Source organism: Syngnathus floridae, chromosome 12, assembly GCF_059516105.1.
Source record: "Syngnathus floridae isolate MCC-2025c chromosome 12, RoL_Sflo_1.0, whole genome shotgun sequence".
NCBI lineage: Eukaryota > Metazoa > Chordata > Actinopteri > Syngnathiformes > Syngnathidae > Syngnathus > Syngnathus floridae.
The window spans coordinates 8,083,800-8,103,567 of record NC_142424.1 but is presented as its reverse complement, the minus strand read 5'-3'; the positions used below and the strand labels follow the sequence as shown (position 1 = coordinate 8,103,567).

The 19,768-nt window shown below is 38.8% G+C and overlaps 1 protein-coding gene across 5 annotated transcripts in view; it reads left to right on the top strand.

Annotated features, from left to right (window-relative positions):
• Nucleotides 1-19,542, top strand: part of rab27b (RAB27B, member RAS oncogene family) — a 28,091-nt gene extending 8,549 nt beyond the window's left edge. For 2 of the 5 annotated variants that reach the window (XM_088392373.1, XM_088392376.1), the window contains exons 3-7: nucleotides 12,823-12,994; nucleotides 16,315-16,403; nucleotides 17,563-17,666; nucleotides 17,835-17,958; nucleotides 18,126-19,542. In XM_088392373.1, coding sequence (XP_088248499.1) covers nucleotides 12,823-12,994; nucleotides 16,315-16,403; nucleotides 17,563-17,666; nucleotides 17,835-17,958; nucleotides 18,126-18,312 — 676 coding nt within the window. In that variant the 3' untranslated portion in view covers nucleotides 18,313-19,542. Of the gene's footprint in view, nucleotides 1-4,874; nucleotides 4,978-5,291; nucleotides 5,393-5,475; nucleotides 5,515-12,822; nucleotides 12,995-16,314; nucleotides 16,404-17,562; nucleotides 17,667-17,834; nucleotides 17,959-18,125 lie in introns of all 5 variants that reach the window. The other 3 variants (XM_088392377.1, XM_088392375.1, XM_088392374.1) reach the window with 3 other exon arrangements.
• The last annotated feature ends 226 nt before the right edge of the window (nucleotides 19,543-19,768 follow it).

The following is a 19,768-nucleotide window of genomic DNA, read 5'->3' as shown; positions in this document are numbered from 1 at the left end:
TATCCTTTGCGCTGCATACACGCACACACACAACAGCAGCGTGTTTCAACATTGTGACAAAATCTGTTTCGTATTTATTATTCTCCATTTTTTGTCCCTCCTTTGTCCTGCACATTCAACATGAGCCCCCCCCCCCCCACACACACACACACACACACACACACACACACTTCACACACTTGAAAGACAAAAAGAAATTTTCTCTCCACTACATTGAGATTAGTACATAGCTGCCAACAACATGCTTTCTAGCCAATTATCATATGTGCATGCTTTGGAGGAGGAATCCATAATATATGACGTTACGCAACACAACTTTTAGATCAACATGCACCTAATTTCCATTTGCCCACGGTTTCTTTTTTTCCAGTCTAGTCGACAGAAATATTTTGCACACATTTGAAGATCTAGTTGAGTGAGCAACAAGCTGGAACCACGGAAACATCAGCTACTTGTGGACTATCGTTTACCACCAGTTATGGGCAATACACTTGGAACAATGATCAACTACAGTATAAAAAAATAAAGATTGATGGTTAGAAAACTGTTAATTTATGAATGTATTTGTTCAGCTATGTTTGCCAGTGATGTATTGTGACGTGTAGAACAATTAAATGCTCTTACCACTAAGTGGCCAAAGTTAAATAATAAACCAGTCTATCCATCTTTTCTAATAACTTTATACATTCTATTACCCCAAAGCCATAATAGACAGTAATAAAAAATGCACTCCCCTAAACATTTAATAGTGTACAGATAATACTAACACATTTTTCACTTGAAATACTTCTTTTTTGTCTTGAAAATGGATAGGCATAATGATTTGCACACTGAATTTGTTGCTTCTGAGTGACAAATGTTTCGATTAGGCCATGTGGGTTCAGTTCCCACTCATTTGACTGTGAATTTTAGTGTACAGCAGAGAAAATGGATGGATGTTGTTTTTCAACAACACAATAAAACAGAGATAATGATAGTTATTTATTCTTTCCTACGTGGCCTGATACCAAGAAGAAAGGATACCGGTACCGGTCCGCAGCCCACGGATTGGGGACCACTGCTCTATACTGTATGTGTGCTGTACACAGTGTGTCAAATTTCATCAACTTGAAATAAGAGATATACCTAATAAGACCCAATAAACAAAAACAGACATAAAACTCAATCTATTGTAGAGCTATGAAATGGAAGTAAATAACGAACACTTGACCCTGTTTTGCCACCCCAGTGTTATGATGACTTCCTTATCTTAAACTCTCTATTTCACTCAAACACTTGCAGACACACATCCAGACAGGAGACAGGCGGTTAATACATGTTTTAAACTGTCATCACGTGAATTTTTTTTTCTTTCTTTTTTTTTTCTCCAATCAACATCCTGTGAATGATTTCAATGAGAATTTGTGTTGGTAGCACATGCATAGTTTGCACAGTTTGTGCTCTTTAAAATGAATGAATGAATAAATAAATAAATAATAAACAAATGATGCTCGTAGCTTTTACGGGCATCCCTGAGAGTTGGTCAGTGTTGCATATCGCTTGAAACGCGTAGTTTTCATGATGTCTTTCACAGTTTTTCAGATATTTATGTCAAATATAAACCTTAAAACTCCTTTCTATAAACAGACAGTTGTAGTCTTCTTTAAGAGTATGGACACTCATGTATTTCTCTACGATAATCAATCAATACTCTGCTTACGACAGCATCGCTTAAACTCACTAGGTAATTCCATCAGCGTTAGTCATAGCCCTTGGCTTGTTGACTTCATCTTAGTCTGTGAAGAACATGACCATCAGCAGGTGCGCTACAATGATCCCCATTGTGCACGATGGACATTGTGCTCTTTGAGTCACATATTGCCGTCGTATGGCTCAACACATAACACACTTATTTGTGAGAAGCCGTTGTTGTCTTGTGACTCCAGGCTTCTGGGCTGAGATTTTAACCAGCTATCATTATAGTTTAATTATTTTCTCAGACTTTGTCTGTTTTCATGTTTGCTTATTTTATGCAGCTTTTCTCATTGACTCTAGATGACCGAAGCAAGATAGCTGAGGTCGATAGTATGATCAATCAGTTCTTATGTTGGACAAGCAGAGCCTGTCGTCAACAAGTGGTTCCGATGATTCAGCTGGTAATAACATTTCAACATTACGGATGCAATCTTTGCAAACTACTTCTATTGTCTGATTGGAATGCACAAATAAAAGTTCAACTATGTCCTGAAATGTTTTCGTGAAGGAGTTGGGCAAAAGCATGGCTTTTCACAAACAGGAGAACATCTGTTGTGTTGTGTCTCTTCAACGTGGTTTTGCTTCTTGAACAGTGAACACGTTTTCCCACAAGTTTCCCACCGCTGCAATCAATCTTATACTATCCAACTTCCTTACCTCTTTCCCCAAGGCACTTGTTTTCAGCTTTGAGTGACCTGCGAAGCAAGGCAACAAAGACAGTTGCCAAGGTCCAAGAGAATTTCACCTGCCCTTGATTTAGCTCTTTCAGTGTGCAAATCTTTAAGAGTGTGTAGGGGGGTATTAATTATCTTCTCGGCGGTCTTAACTGTCCGTTGCAGTCCGATTTTGTCTTCTTTATAGCAGCACCCAAACAGACTGTGATCGATTAACACAGGACTGATTCAATGTTTGTGTAGAACTGCCCCAAAAAGCTCCTGTGGCAGGCAATGATTCTTCAGCAGTTGGAGTCCATTTTCTACTGGGCTATTTTTGCTATAGAAATCGAATGTAGAGTATGATTGTTAATATTAATGATAGATGACAAATGGTCTGCGTGGGGAATAGTCTTTTGTATTTAGTGATTGCAGTCTTTTCCACAGTGACTATGTTTGCATGCAATCATTATTGGGTTATGGTCAGAATTCAGGTTCCTGGAAATATCAAAATTAACATTTTTACATGCCTCAACAGATAGATCTACTCACACATTTAAATATCCTGATTGGACCGGCAACACAAATCAACGTCATTGCACAGATAGATGTCATTTCAGCTTGTTACTTTGCACCATCTACAAAAAACATATTCATGTCAACATGACCACAGGAATAAAGCAGTCAGTTTTCACCTCGCTCCAAACGTGTGCCAGTTGAAGACTCAAAAGCTCAGTCTGTGCTGTCCAAACAATCCTGCAGTTCAAGTTTTGTTTTATCGGTCCACTTCAGCATGATGGTCTTTCCACGTTTTAAATTTGTGCCGGTCCTCTCTGTCATCTCAGGATGCCTGACTGTTGTTTTGCATCACTTAACAAAGGCTACCGTCCACGACAGTGTCATCTTTATTTTTTTCTGCCCCCTTTCTTTTTTCTTTCTTTCAATTTTTAGTTCTAGGCGAGATCAAAAGTCGATACTTTGTGTATTTTGGCAAATATAGCTTTTTTTGGTTAACCTTTGCAGTGGAATATGGTTAGGTCTACATACTATACCAGAGTAAACTCCCTCTACACAGAAAGACTGCATAGCATTCGCACCATTCTCATTCAGCTGTCAAAAGGGATAGCTGCAATTATTGTTGGGTGACCAGTGAACCACAATTTGATGCCTGCTGTGCGTGCGTGTTTATGCGTATGTTTGTGTGTGCCTGTGCGTTTGTGGTCTTAACACCTTCCTGTGAGCTCATTTCCATGTTAGATGTGCATCTGTGCTCTGTTCAATACATTAATAAGACCTTTTCTGTACCAGTGGGAATTGTGACTTGCCATCCTCGAGGTGGACCGTGTTTGTCTGATGTGAAAATTGTAGCACATTGTTGTGGGCCCTGTTGCCCTTTTCATATTCGACTAATGGGAGATGAGGAATTGTAACGGTTTCCCTGCTTTAGTTGGAGGCACTTAACAGCAGCTATTCCCACCCTTGTGTTGGGGCAAAATCCATAGCGATTTTCAAACTTTGTGTCTCAAAAGGAAAGTGTGTACAATACTCAAATATGCTGAGTGTGTTCTTTGTACTTCTCACATTTCCACCATTTGCATTTGGGTCTCTGCTTGCCCCTAGCGCACATCTCGAACACACTATGTGGAACAAAATTGATGTTGTGAACTATCCATTATTTTCCATGTTGTCATTCCTGCTTATGTAGCCATACAACACGGTGACACAGTATACTATAGTGTCCAAAAAACTCCCTAGTTCTAAACAGAAATAAACTTCATTCACACTTTTATCACTAATAACAAAAATGTGGTTATTTTAGATGTGTGCATAAAGCCGGTAGCCCTTGACATGAATGAGAAGCTCGGCGGTGACTGATCTATTCAAGAACTTTATGAGGGTAATTGATTTACCTTCAAGATGTCTGCCCTTTGAAAGTGTGTGGCCACTAGTCAGATCAAAACAAAGATAAACAACGTAATTGCAATGTTGATCTGAAGTTAACACATGTAGTTGTGCATGACCCATTATTGTCACCGGCAATGATGAGAGAGTATTGAAAGGTTCGTGTGTCCTAAATGAATTAACAGCAAATTAACAACTTTAACGTTTATAGAATCTCATTAGATGATAAAACTGTTGTGTTTCATTAGAAATGTTCTCAAACTAATTTCAGTAGAATTATGAGAGAACGTCTGCTCCGAACACATTATCATTGACTTTTTGTTGCTGTTATTTGTGCAACATGGAACTTGACTTGCGTAACAAATACCGAATGTATTTCCTCCTTTCACAAATTATCTTTTGAAGTCACATTTCAGGTCTTTTGCACTTCCTGCTTTGCTACTCCACCTGCATAACCCGAGGCTGTTCTCCGCTGCAATTGCCTCAAATGATTATGTGTGTGTGTGCGTGCGTGCGTGTGCGTGCGTGCGTGTGTACAACTTGATCAAGTTTACCATCTCCTGGCCCCACCCTCTAATTACACAGAACAGCAGTGGTAGAGTCTGACACAAGAAGCAAGAGACAAATGCAGAGGAGAAAGCAAGGAAGAGGTGAAAGCAGAAAACTTCACACTACTGAAACTCAGTAGGTAAAAAAAAAAAAAAAAAAAAAAAAAAAATCAGATAGTTAGCAGGATGGCGAAAGTCAAGGCATGTCAGTTGACAAATACGATAGTTGATAGTTGATTTTTAGACGGCATGCTACAGAAGGTTATTTTGCTTCGGTTATAATTTAGTCTCTCCAGTAGCTATTCCCTGTTATTTGTTGCAAAATAGTATTTATTCTGATCAATTTTTTGGTTGCAGTCTTTTATCCACTTATTTATTCAGCAGATTAACCACCACAGCAGCTATAGCAAGGTAGTCGGGTTGCCTTAACCGAGTGATTCATCTATCCCTGCAGCCGGCCAGCAGGTCAGCTGATCAGATAACTTGGTGGTGCTGCTTGTGGTGTGGGGGAGTGGCTGTTGAAGTTCCTCGTCCTCGTCTGCCTCCAGCTGAATGGTAGGCAAACAGTTAGTTGGTGTGTGTGGATGTGAGGCTGGCTGCTGGTCAGCTGCTCCCTGACGCTTTCTTCCCCCCTCCAGGACCAGGCACTGTTTAATCAGCTGAGGACTCACTGAGCGGTAAGTCAGGCCTTGAAGCCACGGAGATGGATGCATGTGACAGGGCAGTGGGGCTGTCGAAAAGTACCAGCAAAGATATAAGACACAACTTGATTGTTTGTACAGGGAAATGTAAATGTGTGTGTTTGTGTGCAGCCGTGGAATTTGATCACGTCTTTTTCTTCGAAACTGCTAATATGCTGTTTGTCTTTTGGTTATGAGACTTGTAAGAAACAGACCTCCAGCTCTGTCTTGTGATCAACTAATGTGCAGCAAGGAATGACATTTAAAAGGGTTTGTGTGGTTCAAGTTGTACAAATCTTTTGTGTTAACTGTGGAATTGGACAAAACTTTTTGAGCATCATGAGGTGCTTTCTTCAATCATCAATTTGAGTTGTTGTAACACATGTTTGCTGTGGGTTAGTCTCATTTCACACACTCAAAAAAATTGGAATTTGCTTTGGGAACGCCGTCTGAAGTACTCACCAGTCAGTATATCTTCACAAAATTGGATAACACACTATTTCCTCTTATGTTTCTAATTGAGGTCACACCTTTGACTTAGTTGCCGTTTCTATGCCACTGACATTATCAGGTTATTGTGTGTGTGTGTGTGTGTGTGTGTGTAAAGTGTGTGTGGGAGTGTGTTTGTCTGCTGGGATTTAGGTGACATCTGGGTTAGTTTGCTCCTGACATGAGATTAGGAGCAGTAGAACACTCTGAATTGCTACTCTGACAATGTAAGTGGGACGAGTTATCTGTCTTGATTTGTCCAGGCTGACCCTGTCGAGCCTCAAACAACGTCTGCCTGGATAACTTCCAGCTCCCTGCGACCCTGCATAAGTAGCATACCATAGATAATGCGTTGATGTTTCTACGATTACAACCAATACCAGAGCAATCCACAAAACACCATAGCATGCATTATTAATTTTGTTGTCGGAAGCACAATTCCTCCCCTATGCTAAAGTGATGGCGTACTTGCAATGTAGTTTTTTTTAGAGAACTGGGGGGGGGGGGGGGGGGGCTCAGGGCTGTTATTCCATTATTTAATTGGAGTGGACTTGTGATGCTTGTTGGCCAGAAGTGAGTTGATGATGCCAAAATACTAACCAAGGATACAGCAGATAAACAATGCTGTAAGAAATTGGCCAAGACACAGAAGACCCATTATTGTAGTCATGCAATGTATTTTTCATCACTAAGTGGAGTGATGATGTTCGAACTCTCATTACTTGTGGTTGTGCACTGCAGTTAGTCAAGGTAATTAAATCCATCCCAACACTAGTAAACTGTGGTAGTAACATTGCGTGATTAGCAGTCGTTGGGACTAATGGCGTTAGAAGTAACGATGTTATTAACAGCATTATAGATTTCCAGTAACGGTTAATCTACTCAATTACTATGTTGATTGTTATAACGCTGTTACCATTACTAATAGTGAAATGTGCCACATTGCTTATGCAAAAAAAAAATGCTTCCACATCTCCACGGACTAACTTTTGACTTGCCACGCCTTGCGTCAGCCAATTAGCTTTGGGAATGTGTCACATGATATTCTACGGCGAGCCAAAACAAAAACAACAAAACACATGCTCAAAAATCTAAATTCTTTTACATAATTGAACGTTTTTGTAAAAGTAGTACTACCTAAATTATTTTCCCGAGTAACTAGTTTTATGAAGGATTAATTCAGTTATTAATTCAATTATGTTTTTGTAAAGGTAACTAATGACTGCAACTAATTACATTTTGGAAGTCATTTTCCCAACACTGGTGATTTGAAAGTTGTTTGTTTCAATCTATTTTTCACTAGATTTGAGCATATTGTCACGCTCATGTTACCAGAACACATTTTTCTTTTCCACTGCTACTGATGCTAAAAATGTTTTGTAAAACCTCAAAAACTAATAGGGAAAAATGATGCATCATATGGATTATTTTTTGGACTCAATGCAAATGCTCTCTTGACTGAATTGTTTTAAGGTGACCGACAGTGTAGCAATCAGTCATAACAGACTATGCAGAAAGAGCACAAATACCCTGGGAAACACGTCTGCAACGCATTGATTTTAAAGCCTTTAAATGCTGAAGTTAATGCAGGATGCTTGAGAGTGTTGATGAGTAATTCCAGTTAGGCAAATACCTCGCCGCTCATTTATGAGGTATTTAATAATGATGTGCTCATTATATATGCTTTATTGTTTTGTTAATGTCCAGGGGCAGAGCTGCTTTAAACCCCAAATCCGAATTTTAATTTTGAAGAAAGGTAATCCGATCACCCATAAAGATACTTAAACTACTAATAGATTAGATTAGATAAAACTTTATTTATCCCACAGCGGGGACGTTTTCTTGTCACAGCAGCGTGCAAGAGTACATTTTATTGTAAAGGCTGCACGTCATCACTAAACCGCTGAATGTCAATTATTGTGCAGGCACATGCATTATTAAACACAAATACCTCTAATCAACAAGTTTGCAAAACATTAGAATGTGTGCTGCTTATCAGAACAAAAAATGCTGACAATTAGCTGTCACTTGCATCATGGCATTTGATGACTGAGCAGAAGACGTGTCGCTTTAATATTTAGTGCTCTCAGAGGTGTATTTCATTTTTCAGTTTTTGTTCCCGCGAACCAGTTAAATGAGAACTGTTATGAGGACTGATTCTACCCGTGCTCTACAGGCACCCCATTTTTAATACTGCCAAAGGCAAGAGGTCAAAATTGGCATAGAAAAATTCAGTAGTACACCGCTTGTCTTAAGTTAAAGTGAAGCACAATGAAGACACATATTGTACACCACGTGTTGCGCCTCGTTTCATAACTTCAGGGAATTTAAGTCTTATTCATAACATTTAAGTTGTATTTATAACATTTATTTTTCAGTATTTGGCTCATGAAGACACGAGGACGTTTTCATACTGCTCGCACTTAACCCTCTCATACTATACAATAGAATAATGGTTGTCTTGCAGCCCAGACAATTGAGCAGATGAGCAAGAGACTTTGTGGGGAAGAACAAAGGTCAAATGATTTCTAATCTCCCTTTCAGCATTGTCACCATGAATGGAACTAAGGAGATTACCTCAGTAAAATGTAAACTTCTAAATGTGCACCAGCATAAAAAGATGAACAAAGACGATTATTCCTCATAAACTGTGCCAGTTTACCTGCCAATGTACTAATCTAATTGCCTGCAACAAAATTCAGTATCAGCGCTGTACTCTTGAATGCTTTTGACGTTTAAGCCATACATTGCACATAAAGTAGAACTGTTGTTTTACAGATAATGAACAATTAGATGTGGTTTTCCACTCGAGCCCATGTGTAGGCGTACAAACATGTTGCTGCATGAACATGCCAGTGCTCAGAAAGAAATTAAGTATTAACTAGAATTGTAGTATATATAAACTATGTTCATATCAAATCTCTAAGGCCGTGAGACACCACTCACACACACACACACACACACACGCACGCACGCACGCACGCACACACACACACACACACACACACACACACACACACACAAAACTATTCAAATGCATGCCGTACAATCTGACAAATACGTATAGGCTTTCCTAATGCTTTAAAGATACTGGGCTCAGTCGAGTACAAAGGAACAACACCAAGTCATTTGTGTTTGAGATCAGCACACTTCTAATAGTGTACTTTCTTATCTGCTATTTTACACATTGCATAAAATGTATTCCCGTGTCCTAATTAATAGCTATGTAGATACAAGAAGGTTTATAATTTACTGTAACATTGGTGTACGTAGTTTGGTTTTTCAAAAGTCATTCGATATAATTACATTGCAAAATTTGGCAACTGTCAATTTCGACCTATTTTAGAGTTGTTCTTCCTGGAACTGCATCATCCATGCTGACCTTTCACATCCAGCTGTGGTAGTTTCTGTGCTGATTCTTGGTGCATGTCCTGCTGTGGGATTAAGGAAGGGTTGAAGGAACTGGTTGATAATTACAAATCTGTTGATGTAGGTAATACTTGTGCTATGCACTTGTTTGAGACAAATACAATACAGCTAGATACAGTAGGAGGTGCCTCTTTGGGACATCCAAAGGGTGCACACCCTGAATTAGTTCAACAATATTCCATTATCATAGGTTTTCTACCAAAATTAATTTGGTAAAGCCGTAAGACAAATGACACAACGCATTTGGCTTAAACACCATCACCTTAGACAGACAGAACTTTCCAAAACCAAAGAAGTGATGATTAATAATTCTTTTGTTAAAAACAGAATAGAGGTGGGAAGAAAGCCTTCTGCCCTCAATGCTACAGATTGGTGAAGCAGAAGGACCCAGTAGGCACTGTCATCACAAATCCCTCACTACTAGGTTAAATGGTTCTGAAAATGGCAACGGTTTAAAATCTCCCAGGAAACACAGAAAAGGTCTAGACCAAATAATTAAGTTTCAGTCTTCATTCTCTTTAGCAGTTATTGATTATTGACTTTTGGAAACTGAATAGTGCCTTTAGCAAAGAGCTTCACTGGTGTCCTCAGAGCAGAAAAAAAAACTAAACAGGTTATCTCCAGACTGTCATGGACACACAAGTCTAGGTTTCGGTGACAAATGTCAGCTGCCCTTTTCATGTGCAATCAATCACTAATCATCAATTTGAAATCAAATACAGCTAGCTGTATGTCATTGTTTCCAAAAACTGACTGACCAAGACATCATATATTATATGTATATCATGCCATTATACCAAGGTAGAAAATACAAATCGTAGTTTCTGCCACACTTTAGACTGGTCAATTGTCAATCCAATATTAACTGATGATCGAATCACATGCACATTTATGATGTATTAAAACCGGTTTTAAAACTCTCGTTAGCTGCAAGAATTCTGATTGATTGTTTAAGTCAGGGGTCACCGACTCCATTCCTCGAGACAGGAACTACTTCATGCGGTTTTTCAAGCAAGAACAATCTTCTTTTGACCTTTGTATCACATTTTTTACTTTAAAAGATGAAATTGACTGTGCATTTGAATAAAAATGTATGGTGTCTATACCCTTGGATTGTACAGTGGATACTTTTATTTTGCTGTATTTCTTTGACATGAGCCCTTTTTGCTACAAACACTGGCTTTGTAGGATTTGTCTATAGAGCTGCACACAGTGACTGCATCTACACTGGGTGTTGTTTTCCATCTCCCCTGTTGTGTTTGATTCTTCATGCATTTTTAATGTCTCTGTGGTGCTTTACGGTTTTGTTCTTCCTTGTTATTGAGATATAAGATTTAGTATGCTCTTGGGACTACTTTTTCTACTACAACTTCAGTGTATAACAAATCTATGCAGCAGTATTTCTGTAAACATTGTATTTCTGTTATGATGAGGGCGATGCTGTGTCGGATGACTGTAGAGGTAGCTTTTTGTATGATGCTGTGAATTGCATGTATTGTCACCTCATGAGATTAAACTCTTCCACGCTCATAACGCAGCAATGCATCACATTACAGTATTGCTTGTTATCGACCAAAACATGAAAACATACTGCATGGCGATTAGCGGCCCGCGGCCCACATGCGGCCGAGAACTGACTGACCCAGTCTGTGCTCCAGCCTGTCTGAATTGAATTGCGTTCAATAAATCCAAAGGGTATCTTCATTGGCCAGATTTGAAAAATTCCTGCAGTATTTGCTACCGTGAATGCAACACTCGCGTAACCCACCCACATTGCTAACGGTATTGTTTTGAAGAACAAAAACTGACAATGAAAATGACAAATTTTTACAAATTTATTTACTATTGCCTGATGACATTTCTGGATTTGAAAACATGGCCTAATTGAATTCAGAAATGAATAGCCTTGACATACAGTATTAGTAGGCTTGACAACCCACATTTATTATTCCTTATAATGTACATGGTTAATTACAGGGTAAAACGTACTGCTAAGAAAATATGGAACTTCTGGAAGTTTTGAGAATTGGAAAACAAACATGAGATTTTCTGTAAAGTCGAAGTCCACACTGAGATGATGGAGAAAAAACACATCAGTGAAACATATCTGCAGTTATGGTGTTTTTAAACAACAATCTATTACTGACTGAAATTGCTTTCACGTGCTATAAGTTTCTTAGAATATTAACAGCAGCCTTTGACTGCACAACTCCCTTCTTCAATGTCATGTGAGCATTGTGAGGAGCGGTGGCACACGTGCTTTCAATATTTCTCAATCTCTAACATTCATTCACTCATTCGTGTTGATTGTTAAAAGCTGAGTATTTTCTTGGTTTTCCAAAAAGCCACTTTCAAGTACCTCTGCTCCTCTTCCTGCCTCCTTTCGTCCTGCATGTGCCTGTCATCTTGAAAAGTCATATTCATCACTATCAAATTGAAACATTTAGCTGCCCACTCTACCACATGCCTGCAATGGCAATTAAGTCCTGATTGGCGCCATCATTTCTCTTTCAGTGCTTTCTCAGTCAGTGCGATTGTGAGCACGGCTGTTCTGCAAAGTTGAATTATGGCCTCTCTCTCTAATAAACTGTCTCAGCTGAGTGAATTGGAGTCCTATGATAGTCTGTCCAAACATTCCAACATTTAACCCCAAGGCCATCAACTGAACAGAACAGAGTGAATGGGCCCCAAATACATGACATTTCAATCAAACAGTTATCAGTAGCATTAGCGATCAGTCACGACTTTCTCTTGGCTTTGATGAAAGTCGGACAATACAGAAAGGTTTTCTTGGAGTTTTAAAACATTCTGGTTTCTTTTCTTCAGCAATACTTGCCATCATATAACATTATTTAATTTGTTTATTTCAATTTCCCCTTTTAATGTGCTACCTTCACCCATGCTACAGTGTATTGTCATGTTCTTAAATTGTTCTATCTTCCCACAGTAAACTAACCTGCTCCTTAGGTTAAACGGTGAGTCTAAAATGCCCTTAGGTGTGAATGCGAGTGTAAATTGTTGTATGTCAATATGTGCCCTGCAATTGGTTGGCAACCAAACTAGGATGCCTCTCACCTAAAGTCAAGGCTCTATCTAGCACACTCATGACCCTAATGACAATAAGCGGTATGGAAAATAGATAGATGGAAGTAGTCTCAACCAAAGCCCAGATCTGAATTCAAATGAACAATGCTGCCTCAGCATTATGGAGCTTGACAGGCGCTGCAAAGGCAAATGAGCAAAAGTGACAACCAAACAAAGATCATGCCAAGCCCCTGGCATCATGTTAGAAAAAAGTCTTGAGGCTCAGGCACTGTTAACATGTCAAAAAATAGCAACATTAAACATGTCTAGTTCTTAACATGCATCTGTGTCTGTCTTGTACAGGTTTCTATTGGTCATCACTATGACTGATGGGGATTATGACTACCTGATAAAGCTCCTTGCACTGGGAGACTCTGGTGTGGGGAAAACAACATTCCTGTACCGGTACACAGATAACAAGTTCAACCCCAAGTTCATCACCACAGTCGGCATCGACTTCAGGGAAAAAAGAGTGGTAAGGCTGCCTCGATCAAATGCACCACACCTGCGGATTAGAGTTGCATCACAAAATTAGGTCCTAAAGGTGATTAAGGCTTTTGTCTGTATCCGATGCAGCATGGGGCCCTTCTTGACGAGAGGAAACAAACAAATGCATCTCCACTGAGGCCATCCTATTGTATCTCTGTGACCTTTTGACAACATTTATGGAAATTAACAAATCACTGTCACTTGCATGATCTGCGAGTACTCTAATTTCCCCAGTAACTATGCCAGACCTTTTCCCTCTGTCATCGCAAGGTTATTGGATATTTCTGTCACTCTCATAGGCAAACCATGATTCATGCTTGCACAGAGCATTCAGTTCATGTAATGGATTTTCTTTTTCGAGAATGAAAATGTTGCTACGTTTCTGTAAATAGCACATGTCATACATATTACATTGGGGGAGTTTGTCATCTGTGTTTGGCATTATGTGACTGCTCTAATTTGGAAGTGGGGAATACCCTCATGGGAACATTGCTGGTTCCCAGCTGTCTGAACTCCCAGGACTGACTTATCGAGGTGCTCGTGTTTGATTGAACATGTACTTGTGCACAACCTCAAAGTCGCAAATGAACAACAACTAAAAATAATTTTGTCCATTCTAATCTTAAGTAATTCCATTTACTGCTTTTGTAATTGACAAAAATACCAAGACAACTTTTCCATTACGCTCTGGTCTGAACAGCTTCATGCTATGATGCTGCATGCTCCATGTCCGGAAATACTGTCAGCGCTAATTTTATCCCACTGCTTCAGATGACTCATATGATTAATTATTGTTCTTCACCTCCGCAGTGTGTGTATGTGTATGCATGTGTGTGCGTGAATATAGCACTATTATCTATGTTATCTAATCTATCTATAAACGTATATACATATATTTTTAAGTACAAATACATAAATTGAAACATGCTTGACATACACTGGCTCTTTATTAAACTGGTCACATAGTCAATACTGAAAAGGTAATGGTCAAAGTTCTGAGGGAAAACACTGAAGTCACAAAATCTCTTGTTTCTTAGAAATGTGTAACATCTATAATACTGTAATACTTACCACAATTTTATCAATGGATTACTGCACGCTGCTTTTTTTGTTACTCTTATTTTCAGATCTTTGTTTTTTATGTATTTTCATCGACACAAAAAATTAAGGAAAGCATTTACATGTTTATATATGAACAGAATGTGCATGACCAAGAGTGTGAAAGTTGGATTTTTCCTGTAATAGGACATCAGAATATTTCACTTTTATTTACATTGCGTGGCGATCGACAAGGGACAGCTGCAAGCCATGTTTTTGTTTATTATTATTATTATTCCTATTATTATTATTATTATTATTATCCATCAATCCATTTTCTATACCGCGTGTCCCCACGCAGGAGACACCCTGAACCAGTTGCCAGCCAATTCCAGGGCACACAAAGATGAACAACCATTCGCACTCACACCTAGGGACAATTTGGAGTGCTCAGTCGGCCTACCAAACATGTTTTTGGGATGTAGGAGGAAACTGGAGTGCCCGGAGAAAAGCCACGCGGGCACGGGGAGAACATGCAAACTCCTTACAGGGAGGGCCGGAGGTGGAATGGATTCCGCACCCTCCTAACTGTGAGGCGGAAGTGCCACCGAGCCAGAGTCAAACAACCATCCCCCAACCTCCTCGTCTTGTCATTTACCGCATCTCCACAATAGCCTTCTAACAACAAACACAACTGTAACAGTGTTGTTCATAAAACATAATACGCAGTACACACATAGAAACCTAAATAAAATATTATTTTCCAAATTAGGCTGTATAACAGCTCGCTTTACTCTGGCATTTCGCACATAGGAGGGACCGTTTTATACCCTGTATAAAGCTGTTAAATAGGCGCAAAATTGAAATCTTCCGAGACCAGCATAAGGGCTCGGGAATGATAGATGTCGATGGCTATGACACTAATATTGTAATCTTGCGCTTGCGTGTGGTATCGCTCACGTTTGTTTGCTACAAGCTGAGGTTGAAAGAAAATGATAAACTAGTTTAAGGAAAGATTTGTTTAATTCCCCTAGCCCATCTACGTAGTTGTCCCTCTTACTTCATTTACTAGATTTTTGCATCAGAAGATGAGCAGCATTCTTGTTAACGGGCTGTCAATTTAAAGGCACCATCATTAATCCAGACAGTAAACAATAAACATACAAGGTTGGGCCTGTTAATTTAAGTTTCAATATTTTTACATGACCTCACAATTTTTTTCCACACCTAGAAATATCAGCTATATATTTCACATGAAATCAAGAAGTGTATGAACCAACTCCCACTAGTGACAGTGACTGTCTCATCTGTCGCAGTAAAAGGTGTGAATGACGCCCGAGGCTTCCCACAGATAGACAAACACAAGCAGTGGCTCGCAGTGCTCATCTATGCCCAGATATCACTTTATTGAGGTAGATCGCAGATGAATAACTGCACATTTTTGACTCATAAATTCATTAGGTCACCTCCTACTCCACGATTGCTATGGAAACCATTGAAATGATTACTTTGCCCACCAGCAAAGTGCTTCTGATAGTGTCTGATCATTATGCATGTAGTAAAATGGGATTTGGTACATGATAAGAAGTAGTGCAAATTGACTGAAATGAAGTACCACTTAAGGTTTTTGTAGATGCATATTTTTTTTGAAGAATATTTATGTGCTATATGCACAGTATTTGGCTTCATTAGATTAACATCTATCATTAATTAGAACAAGTAATTAGATGAGGCAGGTTTACATATCCTGATATTTATGTGCTATATGCACAGTATTTGGCTTCATTAGATTAACATCTATCAATAATTAGAACAAGTAATTAGATGAGGCAGGTTTACATATCCTGATAAGTATGGGAATATATAGGCAATCATTTCCACACTAATTTACACCTAGTGCCAAATTTAGAATCTTGAATTAATCTAACTTGTTTGGTAGCATCAGAAGAAGATGCAAACACCACACGAGAAAGCCAAAACCCAGATTTGACTTTCAGATCTCTGGATTAAAAGGTTGACGTTCTAACCACGACTTTAGCCTGTTGTCGTAACTGATGTTTGATATGTGTTCATTTTATTAACAGAAAATACTACTGATTCATTTCCATAGCTGCTTCTCAATGGACAGTGGACAAAATATTATTATTAGTTAGCATCGGTACCCTTCTTGATAGCACATGACCATATTGTGTTGATTTCATTAGCTTAAAATGGATTTCACACACAAAATTGCAAGCATATTTAACCGAAAATAACATTTCTTCTCAGGTGTACACAGCTTCCAACCCCAATGGAATGACAGCAGGAAAAACCTTCAAGGTTCACCTACAGCTCTGGGACACAGCTGGACAAGAAAGGTGGGCTTCTTTATTTGTCAAGATTGAAACCGGTTTTAAACCAGAGCAGATGACTCATGGATAAATGACTAGATTTATAAGTATACATCATGTTTGCTCGTCTATGTTTATGTTATGTTGTGTTTGCTTGTACACAACTTCATTTATCATTGATGGCCACTATCCATAATGTATGTCCATGGTCTTTACTCAATAAAAGGCTTGGATCAGTTAAACCTTTACCCCTCCCCCTAAGGATGGATGACTCACATTAGGATGACTCAGACACTTATATAAGTTTTTAATTTTCTTTTGTAGAGCTTTAAATCAAGAAGACAAATAGCTAAACTAATCACATGGAATAAATACACCTACATACAGTATGTGTCATTTAGTGCACTGGCTCTGCTTTAGTGTTTACATTTAATGTATCCAAGACGTTTACATGACATACAGAGTTTTTCTGTATGTAAATGCACTTTTTATCACAGTCTATTTGCATTTGAGAATATAAAAGTCCTTGAATGTCAAAGATGCACTTTAATACAGTGGCGTCTTGAGATACGAATGGCCTGACATACTTGGTTGTTGTTATTGAGAGACCAACAATGTTACTTTGCCTTTAAGCCTGCTGAAACAAAGTAGGAAAACAACATAGGCATGGGCTAACATTTTGCATCTATGTTGCATCTATTTTATCTTAACCCCAATGGCTATTCAAACACAAACAGCGCAGTAATTAATGTACACAATAAAATGTATTAATGGACAATATAAAAATACTCACAAGAATTTGTTATTTATCCTCTGCATAGAATTAACATTGATATTACTGCTATACTGAGAAGCAGTTGTACACTACACGACAGTATAACTATACTGCCCCCAGGTGGCCAAGGTGCACACACCACAATAAGTGGCACAGACGTGAACTGAATCAAACCAGACAAATAGAGCAACATTTATTTTTGCTATCAGATTTTGAATTTGAATTACTAACTGAATTGCGTTACTATTAACCTTAAGCCTAAAAAATTCCAGCTATGAACTCAACATATGGTCATGGGTTTATACACGAACTGTTTTATTTGATTATTATTACTGTCTGCTTTTAATAAGTACAGATAGTTGAGTGCATCCAAAATGTGAACATTTATCATAAACCCTTATTATGTTACAGGTTCCGCAGCCTGACAACAGCATTCTTCCGAGATGCCATGGGGTTCCTACTGATGTTTGATCTCACCAGCCAGCAGAGTTTCCTCAATGTCAGAAACTGGATGAGTATGTTGTTGATGTCACAGTTATATTTATTTAAAAAAAAACAACAACAGCAGCATTGCCTTTGTGTATAATCCCAGTTATTTACATAACTGCAGACAAATGTGGAAACGCTTGATGGATCATTGAATGAAATGAGAGCTCAGTAGGATGCTTTTTGTTGCCTTCCAGGCCAGCTACAGGCCAATGCCTACTGTGAGAACCCGGACATAGTCTTGGTTGGAAACAAGGCAGACCTGGCTGACCAGCGTGAGGTCCAAGAAAAGCAAGCAAAAGAGCTGGCAGATAAATACGGGTATGTCTAGAGTACGGCGCTCAGTAGATGTACATTTGTAGTATGTACTTTGTAGTTGATTATATTAATTCTAACACAATTACAAGCTTTATAGTAGAAGTAGAAAACTGTAATTAACTGCAAAATACATTTTGCTTGACCGTCTAAACTTGACTTCTTGCTGAAAGGATCCCATATTTTGAGACGAGTGCCGCGACTGGGGTGGAGGTGGAAAAGGCGGTGATCACGCTATTGGACCTGGTCATGAAGAGGATGGAGCAGTGTGTGGACAAACCGCCTTCAGAGCCATCTAATGGCACGGGGACCACAAAGCTCTCCACTACACAGCCCGATGAGAAGAAATGTGCATGCTAGAGCTCAGCAGCTTGTTCAGGAAATGACCAAGTGTACTCACCACTCGCCAATCTTTCCTCTGCGGTGTTTCTTCGTCTTTGCTTGCATGCTTCTTGGGTGTCATCTTGTTCGTCTCATTTTCCAGCCAAAACTAAACCGTTGTTTAGCTTCTTTATTATCTTTTCCTCCATTCAATTATGTTGCCTCAATGCCTCCAAAGGATTAGGGCAACCCAAGGTCTCTCTCTAAGGGTTATTCAAGGAACTGCAGTCTGATCATGTAAATTCTGTGTGTGTGTGTGTGTGTGTGTGTGTGTGTGTGTGTGTGTGTGTGTGTGTGTGTGTGTGTGTGTGTGTGTGTGTGTGTGTGTGTGTGTGTGTGTGTGTGTGTGTGTGTGTGTGTGTGTGTGTGTGTGTGTGTGTGTGCGTGTGTATGCGTGCGTGCGTATGTGTGTGGAGAAGAAAAGTGATACTTTATACTCTATAATGACTACAGATTGAATGGTGGCCTAAGCCTACTTATTTACATACATACAGTTTATATGCAGTTGCATTCGTTTGGATAAATTGTCAAATAAAAATCTTGTTTTCATTTTTGGAAATTGTACCAGGGGAAAAGAAAAGAAACATTTTTCAAAACAAACACACATACATTTGAAGTTAACATAGTTTATCAGTGAAGAGGTAAAATTCTACTTTGTGCTTATAACTACTGGCAATGTATCTGGATTTTTGGCTATCTCAAACAGCTGCAGAGTTGTTCATTTCTTTTTCTTGTTTGCCTTCTCATGCCAAATCTAGAATTTCTTTCAAATCACTATTTACTCTCTGATGCTTTCCATCAGCCAATGTCCGTGTCTCACAACCACTTGCCCAATCTTTTGTGCAAGTCAACCATGTACCTAAAATCATATGACACCTCTATCTGCCTTACATTTTGGAAAATGTGTGTTAAAGCGTTGACTTGCTCAAGAAACGAGAATCACCTTTCTAGCTTGTGATCTTTTTATTTATTTCCCAATGAGTCTGCAGTTTGAGTATGTTGCTGCTTAACATGAGTACTTTGACGCTAATGACGATACAAAACAGGTTCTATAATCATCAGTACATGGTGGTTGGTGGTACATGTTTTTTGTTTTTTTTGTATTGTACACAGTGGATCTGTTCAAAAGGTTTATGTGCCCTTAAGCTTTGTCACCTTTAATCTGCCAATGTGCCAAATCCAAATAAAAGAGAAACTTCACCCACCGTTCACATGAAAGCATTTTTATTTTCAACTAAATTAAACCTTTCACATTTTGTGTGTGTGTGTGAGCGTGTGAATGCGTGCCAACATCTGATTATGAGTGCCATAGAAAATGAACCTTTCTGAGCAGATGGGATTCTGTAGTTTCCTAAAAATCTGCTTTTATTTTATCTTTTAATTGGCCAAAATTTGCTTATGAGTCATAATAAATGTCCTGCTGCATCTTATAAAT